Raw genomic sequence first — 25085 nt, forward strand, 5'->3', positions numbered from 1 at the left:
TTTTCCTGTTTTCTGCTGCACTTTAATAGTGTTTAATAGGAAATCTGACCTTAGTGCTCTGATTCTCTTCCTAATTTAACAACAACAACAAAAACCTGAATGAGTGGTCACTCCCTCCTCTAACTCAAAATCAGGAATACAGTTTTTTACATTTTATTTTCAAAATCCAAACCTCTTCATGTTCCTAAAATCAAAACAATACCAATGATTTTTCTGATGCTACATGGTCTACTTATTTTATGTCCCTTTTTCAGCTCACTAACTTCATAAAAATAGTATATCATTTGTCTTTCCATTACCAAATCCTTTTTAAGCTGTATTATATCCTAACCAGATTACTATGGATTTCTTCAAGAGTTCTCTATCTCAGTTTCCATCCTTCAGTCATGAATACAATCTGAATTTAGTCTTTTTTAATCTGAAGTAACTTTTTCCTTCTTAATCACTCTCATCAACTGTTATCCACATCCTTTCCAAATTCCTTACCATTAAATATTATATCCTTCCTTCAGTATTCCCATATTTATCAACCTTAATTATTTATATACAACTATTTCTAGTTCTTTTCTTTGAGCTATAATGAAGCAAGACTGCTCCTGTTCTCTCTAGACATATGAAGTCTTCAAGCAATTCCACTTACATAGAACAGTTTGGCTTCACTTTATTTTTCCTGAGAGTACGAGAGCATATTGCCAATAAGCTGTGAGTAGCTAACCAGGCTTGAATAGCTGTATATTACCAAAAATTTGATTCGTTTACCAGATATTTATTGAGTACCTCCATGTGCTAGCCAGTATTCTGGATATTGAGAATAAAGCAATGAACAATACTGAGTGGTATTGGACAGTATTGAACAAGCCAGAGAAAACCAGCCCAGTCTTTAGAGTTTAACAAACGAGATGATCTTGAACCCTTAGAGTCACGCTGTCCCCAATATAGTAACCACTTGCCACATAAGGCCAATTTCAATTTTAAATTTATTCAAATTAAATGAAATTTAAAACTCTGTTCCTCAAGTGCAACTAGCCACATTTTAAGTGCTAAATAGCCCCATGTGGCTAGTGGCTACCATATTTGACAGTGTCGATATAGAACTTTTGCATCAACAAGTTCTATCAGACAATACTGCTCTCTAGAGATACTGGAACAAATATGGAAAATTTTGAACCTATCTAAAATTTAAAAATATGTCATGGGACAGCTTGGTTACCTAAATTAGTAGCTGGCCCACACTCAAAGTGCCAAAAAGATAGTAGCAACCAGGTGTTTCTTTGACCCAAACTAAATCTTAACACACACACAAAGAAATCTCAGGATGACACAGATACATGGAATTACTCTATTATATGGCTTCCCTACCATTGCCAGGTTGAAGGTACCCTTTGGATTTTGAACAACTTTCTAAATAGCCTTCTGCCAAACCCACTCCCTTTTAAAAGCATGTTTTTAAAACTCACCTAATAATGTTTTCAAAAATAGAAGAAATGTTTTAACTCACTTGTTTCTGTGTTAACCTGTTCCTTATTTTTATATACTAAGCATTGTACTGTGACACTAGATTAGAGGTTGTCTAAAATAGATTGTAAGCTCTCAGAGAGCAGGAAGCACGTCTTTCCTGAGTTCTGGAGCCCTCCTTAATCTCTAGTGTCTCACTTCTTAACACTCTAATTAGTGTACATGTTCTGCAAATATTGAGTAAATGTTCATTAATGTCCTATATTTATCTACCCTAACTTGTTCTTTTTCTTTCCTGTTCAGTCTTCCTGATCTGTATTTTCTTTCTCTTTGCTTAACAGACAGTGTGGAGCATTCATTATTAAGACAATTGGGCAGCTCTAGTCCAGCTCAACTGATTTCTTATCCAATGATCCTTGTGTGGCCGAGATCCAGCTTCCAACGAACCGGCTAGAAGCTGCCCGTTGTGACACTTAGGGTTAGTTAATACCTCGCCATACTTATTTATTCCATTATAAGCTGTCTAAATTTGATGAAATTTGCTTTTTCAGCTGTTCTACAAAACTGTTTAGGTAGTTGTGGCATGTTGGTTTGTTTATGTGTTAATCTAACTGTAGTGACATTTTCTACATGTTTTATCCATTCCATAAATAATAACCACATTGGTAATAGTGAGGTGTCTCATATTCTCTGCTTTGTGTTATTTCTTTTCCTTTCAGTCCTTTAGAAGTAATGTTTAATAGTATTTGCTATTTATTTTAATATTTGGGATGAGAGGCCTTCTTTTTTTTATAAGAGGCCTTTCTAATAGAATTTTAATACTTTCATGCGTTTTAGGATAAGTACATTTGATCTTAATGATTCAATTCCACTACTTATTATTCTTGTCATTTAATATGCTTTTGTCTAAGTTTTTATTTATTTGTTACTGATACTCCTTATTTAATTCTGCTTCTGCCATGGATTTCAAACTTTGAGTAATGTTTATACTTCTTTTTTTATAACATTTTCCAAATATTAGAAACAATTCAACATGATCAGTGTTCTTACTTTTTCATGTGATTAATTTGACTACATTAAACTTTTTCTCTCATATTTGTGATAACACTGCAGCCTTCCTATAAGCCATTTGATATCAAAATTTATATAAGATGGATCACCTACTAGAATTATTTTGATAAAAGAAGAGCTCACCTCTGACATGATTCCATAACACTGACTGATACTCCATTGTATTTTGGTGTTCTCTGAATGCTTTAATCTTTTGAACTTTTCTTCTTATAGTTACCAATATATTCAATTATAGATGTTATTAATATTTAAAAAGATAATTATTTTCATAAAAAGCAAAATTATTTCTCACAACAAAAGAAAACTTTAAATTCTGATTCTAAAGCTAATTCTTATTAGAAAATTGGAAAACAGGTGGGAAGGAAAAGCCACTGTTCAAAAGTTACAGAACAGAGGTTAAGTGTTTTTAATCACTAAAGTTACTGTAATAATATTTTAAAATCCATTGTACATTCATTTGCAGTTCTTTTACTGACTTCCTAATTTTAGGAAAGAAGAGGAAAATCCATAAATATTGGCATTACCCTAATAAATCTATCTTTCCTTTCCCCTTTTCCATCCCCAAATGTATTACATGTTGAACAGCAAAGCAGAAATAAGAGGACTTAGATCCCAAAGATTCTCCTGGTGAGTCAAAGAGAGTGGTTTTTTTGAAACCATAATGAATATGTTTGCCATCCAAGTGGTTTCATGAATAGAGCAGGACTATATGATTATATACTAGCATACAAGTATCCCATGTACATTAATTATTCTCAGTTTTTAGAAACATAAATAAATAAGTCCCACAAAGAAATTTCAAGTTTTTGTTCTGTAAGTAAACATTATTAACCACTGATGTTAGAGATCTTTCAATAGCACTGTCCTTGAGAACAAAAAAAGTTACTGTTTTGATTTTCAAAATGTTAAACATGATGCTAAACAAATCCTGGACTGTTAATAAAAGTTAATGATGTATTATTAGATAAGGAATTTTGATAATAATTGATACCCAAGTGTGTTTCTTCCACAGAGCTGTATAGATTATATGCATACACACATATACTATACATATTTATATATGCAATGTATAAACTATATACATATTCACATTATATATACAATTACATATATATAATTCATACATATACATTTTCTTAGAATTTAGCTTTTTTTTGAGAAGCTAATTAAAACTGAAGAATTTATTGTCAACCTATATATATGGAGAACGTCATCAACTTTCTTTATGGCCTAGCCTGACAGACCAGACATGTTACATGTTACTTCTAAAAACATAATGAAAGGGTAAAAATTCTTACAAAAAGTAAGTAAAGCTGATTTTATTTTTTCTTTTTTGTAGTATATAGTCTATAAATAAATTTGAAAAGTTTTTATTTACCTAGTTCCCATTTTGAAAGGCCAATCTGAAGATATCTGAAATTCACTGTGTTAGTGAAATGGATAATATAATAGTACATGTACCAATCAGAAAGTAGTAACTTTGCAATCTGTTTTCCCAAAATCTCTAATACAATCAAGATAGAAAGATGGTAGCATGTCAAAAGATAAAGGATCTTGGAAAACTAAGACCTTAACTTCCTTTCCCGTCAGCTGATTTCAGAAGGTAGCTTAGGAAAAAGAGGTATGATTTCGTTTCTAAAACTGCTTTATACATTTCTGCCAATAATGGCAGTACAATATTTTCAAACAAATTTATACATAACTCCTAGGTGTAGGGAGTGTTTTATGGATTTATGCTATATTTAAATAAAATAATGAATTGGGGTCATAAACATAAAAAATTTTTATATCTTTCCAGAAGTAGTACTTAGATAGTATTAAAATATAGAATCAAAAGACTAGAAAAGACTTTACAGGGACATCCAATCCAACTTGATATCATGCTTCAACATGTCCTATTGTTAAAATAATAAATTGCTGGCCCCTAGATCTATACTTTGACTAAAATGTATTCTGAAATCTCTAAAGACTCTGGGGAAAAGAGCAAAATTTTCCAAATGATGGGCATAATCGTCAGAATTGGTGCTGTTTCTTTCAACTCTCTTCAGTGTTTTCATTCCTGTGCATAAATTCCCAAAGGTATACTATCAGCTCTGTCCTTCCAGGTTGAGTACCACTCTGGTTAGCTAGCTACAGTTATTGCTATTTGTTGGACCTGCTATATGTGTTTTTGTCTCTTTGCTTTATGTATTTCATAAAGTTTTTAATATTTCCTGCATTCTCATGATTAGTCTCAGAAATCAAGTGTCATTCAAAACACATTGTCATTTTTGGCCTTTCCACTTGATAGAATCCTTCTTCAGTTTTCTATATACGGTTATCTTGATACCTACTTTCTGACCTGTCAGGATCTGCAAAATAAAATAGCAGACGTCAATTTTAAATTAGATTAGGGTTTTCTAGTCTTACCATTCTTTTTAGGTATGCTGCTTAAAATAGTATCAACTAAGATAGTACCAAGCCAGACTGAACATGAAGTCATTAAAAATTTTATTTAAGCTAGTAATACCATGTTGACATCTGACGTATTTTTAAGACATGTAATTAAAAATTTTTCCATCTACTGATTTGTCAGTTTTCCACATTTGATATGTATTTCTTAGTTAAAAGAAGCCAATACTTTTTACTAATATTTTGGTACATAATTTTCTTAATGAAGTTAGTATTTGTTAACCTCAGTTTTGCACTTCTGTCAAGGTATGTACCCCATGAGTAAATGTCATTTAGTATTTCTCTAAAGATGAGTCATAAATGTCTTGATGTACTTCTTTCCTTTGGAAAACAAGGATTTGAGGAGCTGCCTCTCTATCTACTAGGAACTAAATCACTCCCCTTCCTTCCCTACTAAGAGTTTTTTCCCTCACTTCAACCCTCTTATTTATTGGTGTTTATTCCACATCAGAGAAAATTTGGGAGTTCTAGATCTTCACGGTACTTTGAGATATACCTACAAGATTCCGGTATACCTCCAGACCTAAAGAGAGAATTTCTAAAAAGAATGTCCTTTGATTAGACTTATATTTTCCTCATTTCTTCCTTCAAGGAGTAGAAAGGATAAAATATACCTAAGAGAATTTTTATTTCTTGGGGAAAGTAACACTTTTGAGAAGATGGTAATTTTTTTTTCTCTTGCTATTTTGTTTTATAAGGAGAGTCCAAGTTTCTGCTCTAAAATCTAAGCTTCAAAATAAATGTCTCAAAAGTTCTTAAGATTTATTTTCTTCCCCTTACCATTAGCAAGTTATGTGGCATTTTCTCTAAATCTTTGTCAATAATAGGTTTCAGTACTATAAAAAGTTCTTTTTGGAAAATTCCAGGCTAAAAATCAAAACTGTTACTCTTCATGTCCCATGAATTCCCTTAAGCCTACTAGTTGTCCTCTTTCAATCTGGAAAGAATCCCCTGTCTATTCATCTCAATATCTACTTTCTAACTTGTTTTCTGACTACCGTTTCCTTCTTGTTTGAATCAATTAAAAAACAACAACAATAACAAAAGTGTGCTAACAATGAGAAAGACCTCCATCTGATTTTTTCCCCATTCTGGCTATTAGCATTCTGAGGTACTTCTACTTTCTATTTTGAATAGAATTTCTCCAAATTTTTAGAGACCCTGATTCTTTTCTTATCTACCCAATTCAGTTAACTTTCTTGGACTTAAAATGATAGGGTTTAAAGGTATTTACTGTGTAGTCATCATGCAGTCATCTCTGGTTTCATTTTCAAATGTGGCTCTAAACTAAAAGAAAAGAAATACAATCAAGTATACTTAATTTTGGAGAGTTTGCCCCATTCCAACCATATTTAATGATGTTGAAATTCACAGGATAGTCCTACAAAAGATCTACACTGGGCTAAATACAAAATCTAATAATACTAACTTGAGTTCCAGATTTTGGAAATAAAAGCAAGAGAGAAAAAAAGGATCTTTCCTTGCTTCAACTTGCCTAAGAACAGGATAAAAGAGAATTCCCATTAAACCAAACAATCCAATTTGGTAGAATTTCTAACAGTATAATCTAACCTGAAAGAAAAAAATCAGGCAATGTGGGGAAAGAGGTTTTGACTTAAGGAATCCAGCTTAAAAGCAGCTAGTTCACGCTTAAGAGAGTGTCATCCTTGGTTTTCACAGCTTTTTCCTTCTTTCATTTCTGAGCTTATTGGTAGTCTTAAAGCTCCATTTTTCTCACAGTGATTTCCAATAACAGAGTGAGCATTTTGGAAGTATGAAAAAAGAGAAAATCAAGATAGCTTTTGCTTAACATGAAATGTTATATCCTTTTAATCTTCAGTTTCTTTTGCTTATATATTATAATTATTATAAAAGGAAATTTTAAAAGATGATAATCAGCCAGAGAGTTACTTCTGTGTCTAATTGCTAAAGAGAAGATACAACTAGAGAGAATATTTTAGCTAGGACACGTCTTTTTTGTACATCTGTGTCTTATTCTTGATTTCAAAAAGGCTATCCTGTTTCCTCAAAGGATTTCATAGGTACAACCCTAGATTATTACGAAATACAGACATTCTGTATTGCACTTAACAGATTGGTATTTTTGAAGTTAAAAACTTACTTTAAAGATTCTCTGATTTAGGATATAAACCTAACACTATACAACTCATTTATTTAATCACTTGCTTCTTGAAAACTACTGTCTAAATCACTGTCACCTTTGCTTAAATGTCGTATACCCAGTACAAAAATTCAGCTTTCCTATTTTCTTCTAAATGATAAATTATTTGGGAAAATATCTAAAATTCATTCTAAAGATCATTTCTTCAAATAAATCATCTACTTGGTCTTTATTAAACATCTTTCAAATTAAATATATTCATACTCTGTAGGTAAAAGTAACCAACAATATAGTTTTCACTGACATGCTTTAATCTCAGGTCATGCAGTTTCAAAAGAATCTTGTCTCTATAGTTAATAAAGTACAGCTCATTCTATTATAGTAAGACAAACTTATAATTAGGGTCTGTCTGAATAGGGTCATGTGTAAGAATGTAACTACATTTTTTCTCGGAAATAAATACATACTCAGACATTTGCCAACTCCCAATATGAATATTAGCCTAACCTTTTCTGAAATGCGATTATTTGGAATCAGAATAAGGAGTCTTGTTCTCCAGCACTTATTTCCTCTTGAATCTCACTCCTAACTTCACTGATGGTCAGCAGACAGACTTGATTTGATTACCTTTATAGAAATCAAGGCTGTTTACCTATGCGCAAGGTCCTCTGACATCTTAGCAATCATACGAAGTTCTGCTTTCACTTCTGCTCTTTGTAGAAGTCAGAAAGTTCTCGATCTTCTAATCTTTGCTCCAGGTTTTTACTATATGCAGGAATGATATATTCATCATTAAATCAGGATACCTGAGAGTGAAAGGGGGCACTAAAAATAATTAAAATAATATTTGAAATATGTACTTACTAACTAATAAAGAAGTTCATCATATAAATAGACCTATAAAATCATTCTATTCAGACTGTTTTTCAAAAATAAAATTCTAATAAAGGCATAAACCTACACTGTCCATGGGAAATTGAAATGTTGGTAACACTATTAATATTTTACAAAATGAATGTAACATTAAATTGGGATCAAAAAGTATAGTCTGAAAGGGTTTAAACTTTAAGGGATTAAACTTTAAGGGATAGGCCTGAATTCCTCTATTACTTTATTCCTTGAAGCTTTATTTCTGGTTTAGCCACTGAAACTTTGATATACATATAAATTGAATTGTGTTTAGGTCTAAGCCTATTTCCCTACGCTATAAACATGAAATCACAGAATCATATTAACTTGAAAACTAAAAAGTGTACAACTGTGGAATACTATATTAAAGTATTAGTCTTAAAACATTGGTAATTTAACCTTGTAACTAAATTTGCTATATAATAACTAAGTAGTTCTCAAGAAAAGCTTTGATTTGATCATTGTCTTCAATGATTAAAGTCCATGATAATATTCCTTATAAAAATTGTATTAACTGTCGATAATTTGCTATAAAGTCTTGCTTCAATTATCACATTTTTGCTTACTGTATTATTTCAAAGCAAGAAATAACACCTCATTTTTAAAGCACGTTAAAATTTACAAGCTCTTCACACATATTATCTCATTTTGCCCACTTAATATATATGAGAAATAATCAGGCAACTTTTTATAAGAGAAGTGAGGCTTAGAAAGAATAATTGCCCAAAATGACATTCCTATTAAGTGGCAGAACCCAGACTTTTGATTACTAATAAATTTCACCAGTAGGGAGGCAAGTGATTTCTAGAGAGTAGAGGAGCTGAGAGAAGATCCTTAAAGAACACAAAACTTTTTGGAGATCATTTTTGTCCAAGAGTTATGGACCACTTTTTGTTGAATCACTAAAATCATATACAAATTACATCTTAGACACAAAATGTCTATTCTAATCCCTTAAGCATCTGGGACTCAGGATCAGAAAATATTTCAATTCTAAAGTAAATTATAATAAACATGAAACTGTTTAATCATGCTTTTAGCTAGTAACTGAAGTATGAACAATTTCCTTAACCAAAACAGTGGGAACAGAATTTAATTTCTTAGACTGTTAATCAGAAATGTTCTTTAAAAGTGCTGTGTACTTCAGTATTCTTAGAAATCCAAGATGAGAAGGGCCTTTCAAGTTATCTCTGAAAACTTAAAACCCTCTGATATCAACAGATACCTAGAGGTGGTGTCATCAATTCTATATTTTGAGAACATCACACATTTCCGTGTATTATTGGAAGCATAAAGCCCACCAACAAAAATAAACCTTTCGCTGCTTTTCTTCTTCTTTCCATTCTTCTTGCTAGTAACTGCAGTGTAGGCATTTATCAGTCTTTGTACAGACCCTCCATGTATTGTTTGCTATTTAGAGAAAGGGCTATTCTAGTTTTCTTTTTTTACATCCTAATACAGAGGCCAAACTCATGCCACTATTTATACTGATAAAATGTGTGAGTCTAAGATAAATGCATAATTATCATAACTGCCTACTAAAGTCTCCTTAGCTTAAAAGTTTTAACAGTGCCTAAGGTTACATACAGCCTAATGTCACTGGAGTGAATTTTCTCAAACACTGTTTTTGTTAACTATTTTTAACTTATATCTTATGTTTCTTTTCTGGTTAGACTATTTTGTACCCTCCGAAATTATCCTGAAGTGATGTGAATAAACTCTCTGTGTAACCCCACAATTTAAAAACACTTTTAACCTTAGAAGCATTTAGGTTTGATACGCCACCTATTGTTTTTATGACTTAATCCTGATAATTAACCTATTCTATAGCATTGGCAAGTTGTTACATTGTTAGGAGACATGCTCCGAGTCTTGCTAGGTCAGTGGAGTGACATCTGTGCCCATGTCACAGAAAGCACAATATATAATCAACCATGCCTCTTTAGAGAAATTTTACCTTTTATCTTAGAAGTTTCAGTTCATCTCCCCTAACTATGTAAGTTGCTTTTTAAGTTTTTAGAAGTATTTGAACACTGGCATTAAATTTCTGTAGTCAGATTCAGGCTGGGCAACTGATTTAGCCTTCATACTACTTCTAAAGTTTTAATCAGCTTTATTAGATAAACTCAAGCTTGATTAATGCATTCTCAAATCACAACATTCAGACACAGACAATTTAAAGCAGATAGAACAAAAGAGATTTTTAGGCGAAAGAATTTGGCTAAACTCTGAGGCTCTGAAGTAGGCATTTACTCATTATAAAAACATCTTAGCTGAAAGTTTCCTATTCTTAACTACCTTGAGCAAAGCAGTATCTTCTATCGTTATGCTCAGCAGTGGATCAAATAAAAATCATCTGTTGGAACACAGAGTCTATTCATTGGATGTTTTAAGTACATAAATCTCTTTGAAACATATCTTTACCAAAGTTCAGGGATGACAAAGTATAACCTAATAATTTAGAAATACCATTAGATATGGCCATTCTCAGACCCTTTGTAGTTAGTCTTTGTTATAGCCCAAGGATACAACAGGTTTTAAGGTAGCCCACTATTTATAGTGGGAATTTCCTAAAGCACACCTCTCCTCAGAATAGAGGCCCAGTTAATATTTTCTAAAACTTTCCCTTAATTATAAAATAAGAGCCATTTAAAATGCATTAAAACCCTAATTTTCTTTAAATCTCTTAATAGGAACCAAGGTTATATTCTGTGAGAAGAAGCTTTTCTCAGCCTTCATCTGTAGGTTTGAAACCTCGATATTCTCGAAGCCCACTTTCATCCTAGAAAAGATTTCAGAGCAGAGGATTCAATTCTTACTCCATCTTCCTCTACTGATTCTGTTAAGTAGAGTCTTAGATAACTATTTTATCCAATAATAGAAAACAACTGACCCCACGTGCGGTCTGGTAACAAATATGAGGGGTTTGGATGTGCCTAATGTAAGATGATTTAGCTTTCTTAAGGGCATTAAAGAAATCTTAGTAGCCAGAACATTGGAGGTGCAGGATAAAAATCATGGTTTCCTTTATTAATTTCACACACATTTAAATAACAGACTTATAACTTGTAACAAAGAGAACAAAGGTCATAACTCTATAAAGCAACAAATACAAAAAAATAAAATAAAATAAAATAAAATAAAGCAACAAATACCTTGAGAAAGTTTGAAAAATTTTGTCATTATCTGGCTATCTTATGAACATGATAATGTAAATAAGCACTTAAAAACATTTTTGGTGTTTGGATTTTTCAGATTTATTCCAGATGTTTCATTATTTGTAGACATAACCATGGCATATACAGAATATACATAGCAACAGGCCGTTGTTGTAATATAGCAAATTTTAAAAAACACTATCTTGCTGGGGAGATAATGGGATTCTAGCTTCCACATCATTTTGGCTGCTGTATTTAAGTTTGTATATATTTTACTTACATAAAATACTTTTTTATAAAACAAACTCTAGATTTACATTAGAAATTTTGACAGATATTAATACATGTAAAGATCATTTATATATATAATATCTGGAATTGTCATATTATGACCGTTTATTTTATACCAGTTACTATGACCAGAGTAGACACTGTTCTTAAACGTGCTTAAATAGATCTCTATATCTATTCTGACCCTCTTTTGTCATTCACACCAAAAGTGTAAGGGTTCTTATAGCATCTCAGCAAGGGGTATAAGCATTCACTGCATATATCATGTCAGATTCAATACATATTTTTTTCCTTTAACACTGTGACAATATCGTTTTTCCTTTTTATCTTTTCATTCAGGTCTTAGTTTGTGAGCTTTCTAGGCTTTCAAAACGTTAACTTTCAATGAACTTAACCCGTAACATTGTATTTCACCTTTTAAATACAAAGACACTATGGCTGCTCTTACATAAGTTTTTTATGATTAAGAAATGCAACACTTGGTTAAAATTTAAAAATGGCCATGCCAACTTTTCTTTAAATGCTGCCTGCTTAATGTATGTCCCAACTTTCTTCTGTAAAACATTATATTCCTTATATACAAGCCTGGATTAATAATAAAACAATTAAAAGTAAGATAAATAAGCAACATTTAAACTGACTACATGTAATTTTATCTAGTATTTATTGAAATTTGATTGCACAATACTAGAAAAGAGTCTTATTTTTCTCACTATTTTGATTTCGTGTCTATTACAAAACCTAAAGCTAGTTTGCACTTCTGTTGAAAAGAGTAAGAATTATATATTAAAACCTTCTATAACGTTAGGAAGATAACCCAATTATAACAATTTTTTTATCTTGCCTCATAAAGAATAATGAATTATCCATTGATGTATCTTCTTTTTGGGTATATTGCCAAAATGTTTCTGGGCTAAAATATCTATGTAAAGAAATAAAATGTAATAACATAGTTATATAAATTATTCTGGCACATCCTAAGACCACTCCAGCTATTGAGAATATTTTATTTTGCTACCTTTATTATGAAAGTAACATGCTATGTGTTAACGTCTAGTATTCTATAATTAGAGCTGTAGGCAAAAGTATCATGAAACATTCTATTTAATACTCCACTTGTCTGGCATTTTCATTTTAATCCCATATTTGATATTCAGGCTTATTTGGTATATACCAAGGCATTATTTTTTCTAAAACTTTTGTAAGTTTCAAGAATCCAAGAGTAACTGCATTTTCCTTCAGAGAAAGATTTCTATTTGAAGTGTTTTTCTTAGCTAATTTATTTTAGGCAATTTTACACTTAACCAAAAGGTCATGATGCACTTTCACAGTACATTAATTCGACTCTATAAAGATGAGACTATTTTATTTTTCTCTCCAGATATAAATTACAGAAAAATGGAGATAATATGAAAGTCATTAATATACAACAGCAACAAACCCCCAAAACCCTGTTATGCTTAAATTGTGATATTTGGCTCTTATTTTATAGGGAACTTAAGATACCAATAATAGCAAAAACAGCTGTAATAGCTTTTAAGAGGTAAATGTTCTAGCTTTTAACTACCAAGGTCCTTTTTTTGCTGCAAGTTAGGATATCAAAATGGACAGAGATATGGAGACTAAACCCTCATCTTTAGCCTCATAGATTCTGAAATGACCAATGATAATATATAAAGGAAATGCTTAATCAACACAAAAAGTATTACCAAAAAAGCATTTTTTTCCTTTGATGTTTTGGAGAAAACATCTAAAGGATAATAATTTTAAAGTATACATCAATAATTTGAGATGGTTTTAATAATTTCAATGTGTTTCTTGCTAATCATATTTAAGATCTTGTTTTAACATGTCTAACTTTGGTATCAAAGCAAAGCAAATTATATAATATATCCACTTAAATATTTTTAGCAACACATAAAATAAACTTTCTAAAATCTTTATTAGTATCCGATTATGCAAATTATTTTTAAAAGATACTAATATAAAGTAAATTGTTCCTGTACTATCCAAATGCTGGCCATTAAGGTTAACCTTAGGATTATTTTATTTAGGCTATATACAACTGTTTGTGAGAACAGTTTTCAATTAAAATAACACATACATCCTAATGTCTGTGACAAAGGAAAAATGAAAATAAATTCAACAATCCTATGTTTACCAGTTAGATTTTCATGCCTGTGCCCTGTGTGTCTATCTTTAGAGAATTATTTAAAACTCTTGAGCTCAAACTTAACCTACCTTCACATATGAATATTTAAAACAGCTACCTCTACAGACTTACCAACGATGGGTTTTGATAACTTGGTTGACCTTGGTAGTCTCCTTCTCACCACTCGATGTTAGGCAGTAAGTTTTCGCTACTTTTCCTTTGCTTTTCTGAGATCAGGTTGATTTCCTAATTTTTACACTTAGCTATACACAGTTAGTTATACATTTATATTGGGTTTTGTGCCCGAGAATGGATAGCTCTACTTTTAGATGGTCTCCATAGATTATGGAAAAGGGAAGAAGTCCCATATTTCTCCTTAGGATAGAAAACTAATTTTATGACATCAGTTACATCCAAAAATATTTTACTTAAAATGTTATGAATTAACTACCTTCTAGAGGCTGATTTTTATGTGGGCAACATTTAAATAAAAATCTTTCTAGTTTGAGGATTATCAACTAATAATTATTTTTTAAAGCTAGGTCAGACAATGTCATAACGAACATAAACATTTTTTCCTTTATATTTAGCAAAAATACTCCTTCCATATTTTAAATGGTGTGAAAATCTAACCATCAGTTTTCGTGCAATGAACCATACATACTATCAATAATTCATTTCTGTGCTTAAAGTCTTCTCTATAAATACCAAAATGGGCTTCTTATACATTGTTACTTGATTTTTATTTAGTTACATTCCAGGGATGAGTTATAAAATGAAACTGAACTGAGGAATAAAAGGTTTACTTTTTAAAAATGTAGGGAGTTTCCAGCAAATAAGTTTTATAGAAATTTAAATATAAAAAGTTAATGCAGTAAATTCAGGATTGAAGATTCTTTGCTTAATGTGAAAGCCTTTGTAAACTGCTTTAGTAAGTAATTTTTTAAAGACAACCTAAAAAATGCTATATATTTTTTATAACACACCAGTGTGATTATATTAACAAGTCATATTCTACATGCAAAAAATACCAAAAAGGCACCCATCGTGCCTTGCTAACTTGGGACTTTGTAACTTGGATTTAAACCTAATTCTGAAGAAATTATTTAAAAAAAAAAAAAAAGATGGAGGTGTTCTTGGCTCCCAAGTTAGCAAGGACTTTAATACTTTTTTATACATTTTTAAAAATACAATTTAAATGATAGCTTAGAGACCTATATAAACATAGGTTTTATCACATTTCTTCAAGGTGTAGCCCATGTCCAACCTAATACCTACATTTCATTAAAAATGTAAAATATGACATTTTGTGCGGTTCCTAATAAAATCTCTTATTAGGGGGAATTAGAACATGCCTTGACTTGTGTATGAGATAACTAACCAGGAATTATTCAGTAGGTGGCCCATTAGCTAATGGGGTGATACTTGCTTTGGTAATAACTAGAGTCAAAGGGCATTTAATCTGGTTTCTGCAGGCTTATTAGGAAAGACATTGTAAGAATATAGTAATAAATGTTCAGTAAATTCATAGAACTTAAAATTGTTAAATAGATGAGTCTTTTCGTAAGTTCATCTGTATTAAAACTAAAACTGTATGTATGAAATGAAAAAGTTTCAGTGTTTGTGAGCTCTAATAAAATTCTCTGGCTTTGTTACTATAATAGTCCATTGAAATAAAACTTTTGAATATTGATATGTTTTCATGTTTAGAGATTAATGTGTACTTACATTATTAGTAAAATAGTATTTTCAAAATACTTAGATTCAGAAATTTACGATAGTATACTTCCCTTTAGAGGAGAATTGTTGGATTCAAGAATTTGGAACAGTGTTCTGAAATAAGAAAGTAATCTTAAGGAAAAAGAAAGAGAGACTATAGAGTTATTAAAATTTTAACAATTTATACCAGCACACATAAGTAGGCTTAGGATATAAAGGAAACTACTGAAAGCAACTGAGAAATATAACATATTTCATGATAAAGGTGTATTTTTTCTAAATTTCTGTTTTGGCACTCATCTATTTCATAATCTAGCGATCAAGAATAATTCCTCATTTTGAAACACTCATTGCTCTATTTCAATTAAGGGTTCTTACTTACACTTTAGGTCTTCAGATCTTTGGTTCTGATTATATTGCTTCCTCTAACCCCATAATACAGTGCCCTTAGTATACTCAGTGAGATTGATTGTGGTGTTAGTGCTGCAGCTCTGGCATCAAGACAAGTCTGAGTCTAGGCTCTTCTATTTTACAAGCTATAACCTTAGCCAAATTACTTAATCTCTCTGTGCCCCAACTTCTCATCAGCTAAGGAGAAAAAGAAAAATACTTCAGAGTTGATGGGAAAAGATGAGAGAACACAATCAAGGAACATAGAACCACTGGTTCTCTCCCTTCACCTTTATTACTGAACAATGAAAAAATCTGGCAAAATGATCATGGGATTCTCCCCTTTTAATAATCCAAAAAGAGAAGATTTACTGAATAGGTATATTTGCTGGCATTTCTATTTAAAAAGCACGTTATTTTCACAGAGGCATATTTGGAAAAAGTCAAAGTTTTAGAGTCATAAAACCATACCTGCGATAAGATTTTTATTTTTTTCTACACTTAACAGTAATCAATGATACACTTGGTAGTGAACAGTAAAGACTGAAGTACTAACATCTAGTGTAAGTTTTTACTTTCTCATTGCCTGGTTTCTCTGAACTCATGAATGGCGATTTCATTTTTTTGCAGACTTGAACATTTCTTGTTATTTTCAATTTTACCCTTTTACCTTTTGAGAATATGTTGTTAGATCATACAAGTTCCTAAGTGTTATAACCTGTTGGTGCATTACTACTTTTATATTAAGTCTCGCTTTATCTTTAGTAATGGTTTTCCCTCAATATAGACTGTCTACTAATATTACAATACCAGCTTTCTTTTCATTTGTTTATATGCCTGTTGTTTCTTCATGTCTCATTTTCTAAGTATATACCTTCTAAGTACATATAACTAAGCATTAAAAAACTAAGCATAAACATTGCTGTCTTTTGACAGAAGGTTCATTCTATGTTTATTACAATTCTGAAATATTTGTAATTATACTTATTTCTATGTCTTATTATAGGTTTTCTTTTACCATATTTTTCATTTTTCTTTGCCCTTTTTTCTCCTTCCTGTCTTATGTTGGATTGAGTTTTAACATTTCTTTTTATCTGGCTTAAAAGAAGCACATTCTATTTGTACTGTTTTAGTGATTTAACCCAAAGTGTATAACATTCTTATTAACTTTATATTTTTAGTATTTATAATTTTTAACCAAAAGATTCTTCTAGGCTAGTTCAAAGGAAGCCAAATTACTGAAATTATATTGTTTTCTAAACTAAAAGTTATTACACTTTTTAAAATATTTTAATCACGAAAAAATGTGTAATTGGTCATATTTTTATGGACTCTACTAAGAACAAATTCTAATCTTTAACAGTCAATCATAAACTAATTTTTGAAGGCTCATCTTCATCTTAAATCCCACAAACCAGTGAATGTCAACTAATGAAGAGTACATGCACAAGGCATGGCCTTAGGAATGGTATATAAGGAGAACAGTACCATTTTCCCCATACTGTACACTAAGAAAGGTGGCATCATCCACTTCAGTTATTCCTAGAGCTGTCCCTCCGGCTTACCCAGTGAATCTTCCAGGTCCTCTGCAGATGTTTCATCCAAAAATCCTTCATGACTTGAAGACAGGGCTCACCTTTCCTTGGAGCTATAATTTTCTTCTTGTAGATGGTGCACTTGGTTTCCTGAAACATCCTGACATCTCATACCTTCCTGTTAAGCGAGGAGCTGTAGACTTTAAATAATCTATGGTGAGTAATCCGTGCTATCAACCAAATGGTGAAATTCAATTAATAGCCAAGGACAGAACTTCTGTACTTCTGTCTCACCTTACTTTGACAGTCTAAGTATGGCTAAAATTCTCAATAGCTATTCTTTTTTTTTTTTTTAATATTTATTCATTAAAGAGACAGGGGGAGAGAGAGAGAGGTAGAGACAGAGGGAGAAGCAGGCTCCCCATGGAGCAGGGAACCCCATGCAGGACTTGATCCCAGGACCCTGGGATCACAACCTGAGCCAAAGGCAGACGCTTAACCTTTCTGTCAAAGGATCCACAAGATGTCCTCTCTGAGAAGTACATGTACTCCAGTTTTAAGTTTCATCTATCCTCCACTTGCCATTCCTAAACTGCTGGATCAAATTGAACATATCAACTAAGTAGCCAAAGGTTATTTGCTTTACCTATCCTGCCTCCAACAGAGAATCCAACTGGTTCACCTTCTACTGAGTAACTCAGATCCACACTTCCTCACTCAAAGTATCTGGTCTTTTATGTTAATTATGCCCTGTCCTCTTTGATACGTCTATTTTCTTGTGCCCTTGGGTAACATAAATATTCTGGTAGCCAGGTAAATGTCTGTACAAATGACAGTCTGCACAAAGGAACTCCATTACACCCAGCAAGCCAAGGTCCAGTGTATTGACCAGCACTAGACCATAGGAAAGAACATTCAAGTGGAAGAGTGTCTCTCCTTTCATGATAAGTTCAGTAAGACTGCTATAAGAGCACTTCAAAGGCAGAGGTTATTATCATTCCACTGGTTTTCCAAGTCTGTTTTTGTTCATTTGCGTAAACACATCTCATCTCTTTCACCACTCTGCTCTATCCAGCCCTAGCAGATACTATTCTCCCTTCTAGACCTGAGTAATCAGCCCTACTAATCCCAGCAGATAACTAGAATATGTCATGTGGAAAGCCCAGGATTCCATTATGAAGAATAAGGAAGGTCTGAAGGAACATTTGTTGAAATGGTCCTTCCCCTTTAGAATGCTTTCAAGGATTCTTTCCTAAGCAATGTTCCCAAGCAGTGTTTCCAAGCAACAATGTGGTTGTGCTCTCACCACATTGATTAATGAACAGAAACCGGAGCTGAATAGTAGCACCTAGAATAAATCTGGGGGAACTACCAGCACAATAGTTTACCTCATAATAAGCCCTCTCTGCTTGCTACCATGCTTAAAGTGGATATTTCAAGGCAAGTTCTCCTTTTAAACTCTGGCCTACCTATCCAATTACCTATGACATATAATGCTGGCTTACTGTGTTGTAGTCATTGTATAAATTGATACCTTAACATCTCTCTGTGATGTTCTCTTATGGAGCCTTGGAGAGATCCCTAAATCCAGTTTGAGATTCCTGGAGCATTGATCATTTCCTCCCTTCACCATCACCTTCAACAAATTCAACAGATCTAAATAAGGTACTCAAAAATTTTTAAACTTTAATAACTTAAGAAAGCAAAAAAAAAAGTAAAAAGTACTTGAAAGTAAATGTATTAACATTTATAACTGTTCACACAATGTCTGTCTTGTATCATAGATTCTGATTGACCAAAAGAAATTATAAAAAGTAAATTCTGTATGTGGTGACATAATTATAACTAAGAAATAAAAAAAATATAACCACTCTGAACTATTTACAGATTTCTTAAATCGTATGTGTAAACTTAATGTTATTAAAGTTTAAAATTTTTAACATGCCAACTACCTCGAGAGCTTTATAATTTATCACAGATGGTCCAAACAAATTTGGTAAGTTTACTTATTAGACTACTAAATATTAATAAAGGAAATGTCCTTTTTCAGTAGTGAAAAAAACAGGATTCTGATCTTTTTATTGCTTTGTGTGAAACTGCAGTGGCTACAGTTATCCCTTATTTTAAGAAAAACAATAAAAAATTTTTCTCTAAATTTAAATTCTGCATAATTAGAAAACAGAAAACTGAATTTATTCTAAATATTCTGAAATGTCATTGTCAAGTAATTATTTGAGACTTTAGAGCCATCTACTGGTTGACATATAATGTTACAAAGCACAACTATTAGACTATTAACAAAGTACAGAGTTACAGTTTTAAGAACTGAAAATACGAACATGGGCAAAAACCATCTAGTTGAGGACAATGGCTTTTAAAGGTTTAATTAAAAAAAAATCTTTTTAATAGGAAACCCAATATACATAACAAAATTGGTCTATTCTGTAAAAGCTGAGGTAGGGGAGCCTCCAACCCCCACTCTCCACTAACTTGCCCAGCAGAGGCCAGGCCAATGAAAAGCCATAAGAGGTAGTCTGGGCAAATAACATTAATTGTGGCTTGGAAGGAGGCACAAGGAGAAGGAATAGTATCAGCAAAGTTGTCTCTTCCCCATCTTTACCTTGGAGACATCTTAGAGACATTGGTGTGCAAAGGATAGTGGTTAATAGGTACAGAAAACTGAAGAGTAGGGGGGTAGGCACCCGAAAGGTGACAAACCTCTTTTCACAGGGACATGGTTTATGTGCTCATATGATGCAACACTTTAGAAAACATTAGTATAACTTTCCTGAAAATGCAAAATAAGAAACACATTTGCTTTTTTATCAGAAGCCAATTAAGAACTAAGTTTCTAGGTCCGATGGGCTTTTACTAGCCAGGCCCTGGACTGGTCTAGTCTTGGAAACAAGAGCCCAGTTTCAGGTCCCAGCCTCCTCCCTTCAAAAGGACATGGATATCCATAGAATCGAGGCAAGAAAAAGAGCTCTCCAAGGCCCCTCTCTGTGGCAGAGACTCCCAACCTGGATAGCAGCTTATCAGCTAGGCTTGGGGTGACAGGCTGGAGCAAAGTTCCAAAGACTCGTAAACATTCCAAGGCCACATGAAGCACGGTACCCAGCCAGGGGGCATCCACTGGGCTCTCCCAGCTCAACTTCCATGGTGCGTGCCTTTGGACAAAGCCGTTAGTTTGCCGGACACAGCTGGACACGGCCTCCAGAGCCTTATAGATCTGGAAGTTATCGTAATGCTCGGCTACCTGCCTGGGCAAGGTGGCCACTGCGTTCACCAAGGCGTAGTCCTCAGCCTGAGCGCGAGCCGATGGCCCCGCCACCCCTGGCGCAGGGGGAAAGCAGTTGGCGCAGAAAACCGGGTATGTCCCGGAAGGATTTATTCTGTTGGCAGTGCACCGGTTCAGGAGGCCTCCCAGAGCATCTGCCAGCTCTGAATCTAGCAACTTAACCACCTTTTCATCATAGTAATCACAGTCCCAGTTGGGGACGCCCTGCCGAAGAAGAAAGTATCGGAAGCCATCCACAGTATAGCGATCGAGGCAAGTCTTGGGGTCCACCACGTTACCCAAGCTCTTGGACATCTTTTGGCCACAGACCGTCCAGTGGGAGTGGACGTAGATGCGATGAGGTGGGCTCATGCCGGCCCCTAGGAGGAGCGCAGGCCAATAGATAGCATGGAATTTGAGAATGTCCTTGCCTATGATATGAGAGGTGGCTGGCCACCAAGCTCTGAACTCCGCGTTCGGGTAGCCAATTACGGTAAGGTAGTTGACCAGGGCATCCAGCCACACGTAGATGGTCTGCGAATCGTCCCCGGGCACGGGAATGCCCCAGTGCAGGTGGCTGCTCCTTCGAGAGACCGACAGGTCCGGCAGCTCCTCCTCCAGCCACTGGAGAACTGCGAGACGAAACGGCTCGGGAGTGACTGCCTGCGGGTCGTCCCGCAGCCACCGCCGAAGCGGCTCTCGGAACTGGGAAAGCCTGAAAATGTAGTTTTCTTCCTTGGTCCAGGATACGGGATGCCCACTCTCCAGAGACACAGGACACGCATCCCCCGACGGGCCCGGCTGCCGGGTGACCTTGGCCTCGGGCAGGAAGCACTCTTCGGAGGCGCAATACCAGCCCTCATAGAGCCCCTTGTAAAGCAGACCCCGGGCCTCCAGCAAGCCCCAGAAGTGCTGCACGGCGACCCGGTGCCGGGCCTCGGTGGTGCGGACGAAGTCGGTGGAGGAGACGCCAGCCTCCCGGAAAAGCTGCTGGAACTGGGCAGACACTCGGTCGCAAAGCTCGGCGGGGGCCAGGCCCGCGGCGGCCGCTGCCTGTTGAATCTTCAAGCCGTGCTCGTCGGTGCCAGTGGAGAATCGCGTGGCGGCCGCGCTGGGGACTCGCAGGCGACGGTGGCGGCACAGGGCGTCCGCCAGCAGCGCCGAGTACAGGTGTCCGATGTGTGGCGCCGCGTTCACGTAGAAAATGGGTGTCGTGAAGAAGGCGCGGGCGCCGGGGGCATCGTCGCGCACACCGAGAGGGCCCGAGCTGCAGTGGCGCGGGCCGCAGGAGCCCGGGACCGAGACCCCGCTCGCCCGCCGGCGGCCGAGCAGCCGCAGGGCACGAACGCGCAGCATGATGCCGGCGGGGCCGCGGCGGCGGAGGCGGCGTGGGGGCGCACGTGTGAGGGGCGCATGCGCAGCCGGGGCGCGCGGCCGCTTCCGGTCGGCGGGCCAGCCAATGAGGCGGGGCGTTCGGCGTGTGAGCGCGGGCGGGGGCGGGGGCGGGGGCGGGGGCGGGGGCGGGCGCGTCCCGGAGGGCTCCGGGAGGGGGCGCCGCCGAGGCTTCCGCAGCGCCCTTTGCGCCCTGCTTTGCGGTGGGCACTTGTGTCTGTGTTTTCTCCCGTCGGCCGACTGGCGTGAGGGGTGAGGCAGGGATACGCTGTGCAGGCGCCCGGTCGGCGTGGGGGTCGGAGCCGTGGATCCGGGGGCGGGGGAGCGAGGAAAAGTGATCACCTACGGCGCTCCAGGGCAGACCCAGAACCGGCCCAGTAAGGGAGGTGTTGTTCTCTCCGAATACAGTTCTTGGTGACTCGGGGAAGGAGGCGCATGTGTTCCGTGTCGAGTCAGATCCCGAGAGGGGAAGCGCCGCGTGCTGCCACGGACGAGGGGGAACCCACCTTCGACCCCACCGCCCCAAGGACTCCAAGGTGGTCTCGCAGTTCTCCTGCAGGTTTCTCACGTTTGCTTTTAGTGATGGAACCCGGGCTCTGCCGGGGCGGATGCATCCGGAGCCCAGAATTGGATTACTATTAATCTGAGGTTCGGGAAACACTCTCCTGTTTGGTCTATGATCGCCCATCCTTTTCTTTTTTTTTTTTTTTTTTCATTGAAATACTGTGTTCGCTTAATAATGAAAATGCAGTGCGATACCTGTGAACCTGCAACCCGACCTAACAACTAGAAGTGGTTCCCTAACTGTGATTCCACGAGAGCAGCATTAGCAGCACCTGGGACCTTGTTAGAGATGCACATTCTTAGGCCTCAGGCTCCCACCTACGCTGAGGGTGGGGCTCGGCGATCCAGGTCTTAGTGAGCTCTGCAGGTGATGGCGAGAAGTGTGAGAACCAATGAACTAGATGACCAGTGACTTCCCTCTATGTGCTCCTTTTCTTTTTTTGTTTTTTTTTTTTAATTTCTTTTTTTTTTTTAATTTTTATTTATTTATGATAGTCACAGAGAGAGAGAGAGACGCAGAGACACAGGCAGAGGGAGAAGCAGGCTCCATGCACCGGGAGCCCGATGTGGGATTCGATCCCGGGTCTCCAGGATCGCGCCCTGGGCCAAAGGCAGGCGCCAAACCGCTGCGCCACCCAGGGATCCCCTGCTCCTTTTCTTTTTTAAAGATTTTATTTATTTATTCACGAGACACAGAGAGAGGGGCAGAGACACAGGCAGAGGGAGAAGCAGGCTCCGGGGTCACGCCCTGGGCTGAAGGGGGCGCTAAACCGCTGAGCCACCCGGGCTGCCCTGGGCTCCTTTTCTCCTTGCAGACCTTCTAGAGGTCATCATTGTCCTAAATTCTGTACTTTTTGTATTTGTGTTATCACATATATGTCTAAGCAACATATTGTTTAAAAAAAGGATATCCTGCTACATGTGATCTTCCACCAACCATTTTCACTCAACATTTTGTTACTAAGATTCATCCATGTTTCCTTCTGTAAGTCTAGTTACTTCATTCTGACTACTGAATAATAATCATCTATGAATGGAAGTATTTGGTAAGTTGGATCTGATTTCTCTGGTGATATGGAAAGTAGAGCAATCAAATTCTCTATATAAGTCACAATAGGTATAGCAAATAGTCTTTGAGTGTTTAATTGATATGCTCTATTTGACCCAGCAGTTTAAGAAGGGAAAGTGAAGAATAGGTAAAGCTGAAAACTGGAGGATATGTACAGCACCCTCCAGATAGACAAATCCAGGCTAAAAGTCTAAGAAGTTTTCTGGTAACTCTCCAAACACCCCCACCTCCTTTCCATGGAGTCCATTCTTTAGCATACAAATATGCTAGCTTTTATCCTGTACCCACTGCTGCTCCATTATTTTTCTTTTCTTTATAGCAGATTCCTTGAAAGAAATGGCTATCGATGGACATCTGAGTGGTTCAAGTTGTTTGCTCTTATAAGCCAGTTCTACTGGGGATCCCTGGGTGGCTCAGAGGTTTGGCGCCTGCCTTTGGCCCAGGGCGCGGTCCTGGAGACCCGGGATCCAGTCCCGCGTCGGGCTCCCTTCATGAAGCCTGCATCTCTCTCTGCCTGTGTCTCTGCCTCTCTCTCTCTATCATGAATAAATAAATAAAATCTTTTAAAAAATATATAAATTAAAAAAAAAGTACTACTATTAACTTTCTTAAATAAATCTCCTGGTACTTACATGCTAAAGTTTCTCTAGGTATATATCTAGAAATGATATTGCTGGATCATAGAGGATATGAAAGTTCAATTTCACAAGATAATGCTAAGTTGTTTTCCAACATGGTTAAACAAATTTACATCCCCATCAGGAACATACCATTGAAGAGGTCTTTCCAATACTTGATATTAGCTACTTCTTAATTTTTGGCCAGTTAAATAAGTATAAAATATTATCTCACTAATGTTCATAGAAACATTATGCACAATAGCTAAAAAATGGAAATACCCCAAACATCAATTATCTGAGGAATGAATAAACAAATACGGTATATCTGTATAATAGAATGTTATTCAGCCATAAAAAGGAATGAATTACTGATAAATGCTATCATACAGGTAAATATTAAAATGTTAAAAAAAAAAAAAGGGGGGGTGGGGGCAGCTGGATGGCTCAGCGGTTGAGAGTCTGCTTCCAGCTCAGGGTGTGATCGTGGAATCAAGTCCCACATCAGGCTCCCTGCACGGAGCCTGCTTCTCCCTCTGCCTGTGTCTCTGCCTCTCCCTTTCCGTGTCTTTCATGAAAATAAATAAATAAATAAATAAATAAATAAATAAATAAATAAATAATAAAATCTTTTAAAAAATAAAATAAAATGTTAAAAAAAAACTTTAAAGTGTTATGCTGAATAAAAGAGACCAGGCACAAAAGACTGTATATTGCAGATTCCATTTATATGAAATATCCAGAATAGACAAATGCATAGAGATAGAAAGGAGATTAGTAGATACCAGGAGCTGGGGGAAAGTTGGAATGGAGATTGAATGCTTAAAGGTTATGGGGTTTGGGGGGTGATGAAAGAGATCTGGAACTAGATAGTGATGACCATTATACAATATTGTGAAAGTACTTAATGCCA

General features: G+C 35.9%; 2 protein-coding genes and 1 long non-coding RNA gene across 10 annotated transcripts in view; 2 read left to right on the top strand and 1 right to left on the bottom strand.

Moving 5' to 3' along the window:
• Window positions 1-15302, top strand: part of BOLL (boule RNA binding protein) — a 60786-nt gene extending 45484 nt beyond the window's left edge. Inside the window, exons 11-13 of one of the 5 annotated variants that reach the window (XR_013373240.1) lie at window positions 610-702; window positions 1797-1933; window positions 3112-3322. Coding sequence is in view for 2 of the 5 variants with exons in the window: in XM_077885657.1 (XP_077741783.1) it covers window positions 610-699 (90 nt within the window). In the remaining 3 variants the exon portion in view is untranslated. Of the gene's footprint in view, window positions 1-609; window positions 703-1796; window positions 3323-10701 lie in introns of those variants that run through there. The other 4 variants (XR_013373241.1, XR_013373242.1, XM_077885657.1 and 1 more) reach the window with 4 other exon arrangements.
• On the bottom strand, window positions 2142-21919 carry MARS2 (methionyl-tRNA synthetase 2, mitochondrial). 4 transcript variants are annotated; one of them, XM_077885650.1, is made up of 4 exons: window positions 17284-21919; window positions 7752-7864; window positions 6212-6264; window positions 2142-4877 (listed from the first exon to the last, which is right to left on the bottom strand). In XM_077885650.1, exon 1 carries the CDS (start codon window positions 21884-21886, stop codon window positions 20105-20107), a length of 1782 nt encoding a protein of 593 aa, XP_077741776.1. In that variant the 5' UTR covers window positions 21887-21919; the 3' UTR covers window positions 2142-4877; window positions 6212-6264; window positions 7752-7864; window positions 17284-20104. The 4 variants fall into 4 exon arrangements, with proteins under 4 accessions (XP_077741776.1, XP_077741777.1, XP_077741775.1 ...); XM_077885651.1 differs by having other exon boundaries at window positions 7607-7864; XM_077885649.1 differs by having other exon boundaries at window positions 7752-7905.
• A 158-nt stretch (window positions 21920-22077) lies between these two features.
• Window positions 22078-22632, top strand: LOC144305846 (uncharacterized). The gene is made up of 2 exons (XR_013372867.1): window positions 22078-22174; window positions 22331-22632. It is a non-coding gene; the product is annotated as an uncharacterized LOC144305846 (long non-coding RNA).
• Window positions 22633-25085: the final 2453 nt, after the last annotated feature.

Source organism: Canis aureus, chromosome 36, assembly GCF_053574225.1.
Source record: "Canis aureus isolate CA01 chromosome 36, VMU_Caureus_v.1.0, whole genome shotgun sequence".
NCBI lineage: Eukaryota > Metazoa > Chordata > Mammalia > Carnivora > Canidae > Canis > Canis aureus.

Coding starts and splice junctions, on each gene's coding strand:
- MARS2 (XM_077885650.1), bottom strand. CDS start 21,886: ATGCTGCGCGTTCGTGCCCTGCGGCTGCTCGGCCGCCGGCGGGCGAGC.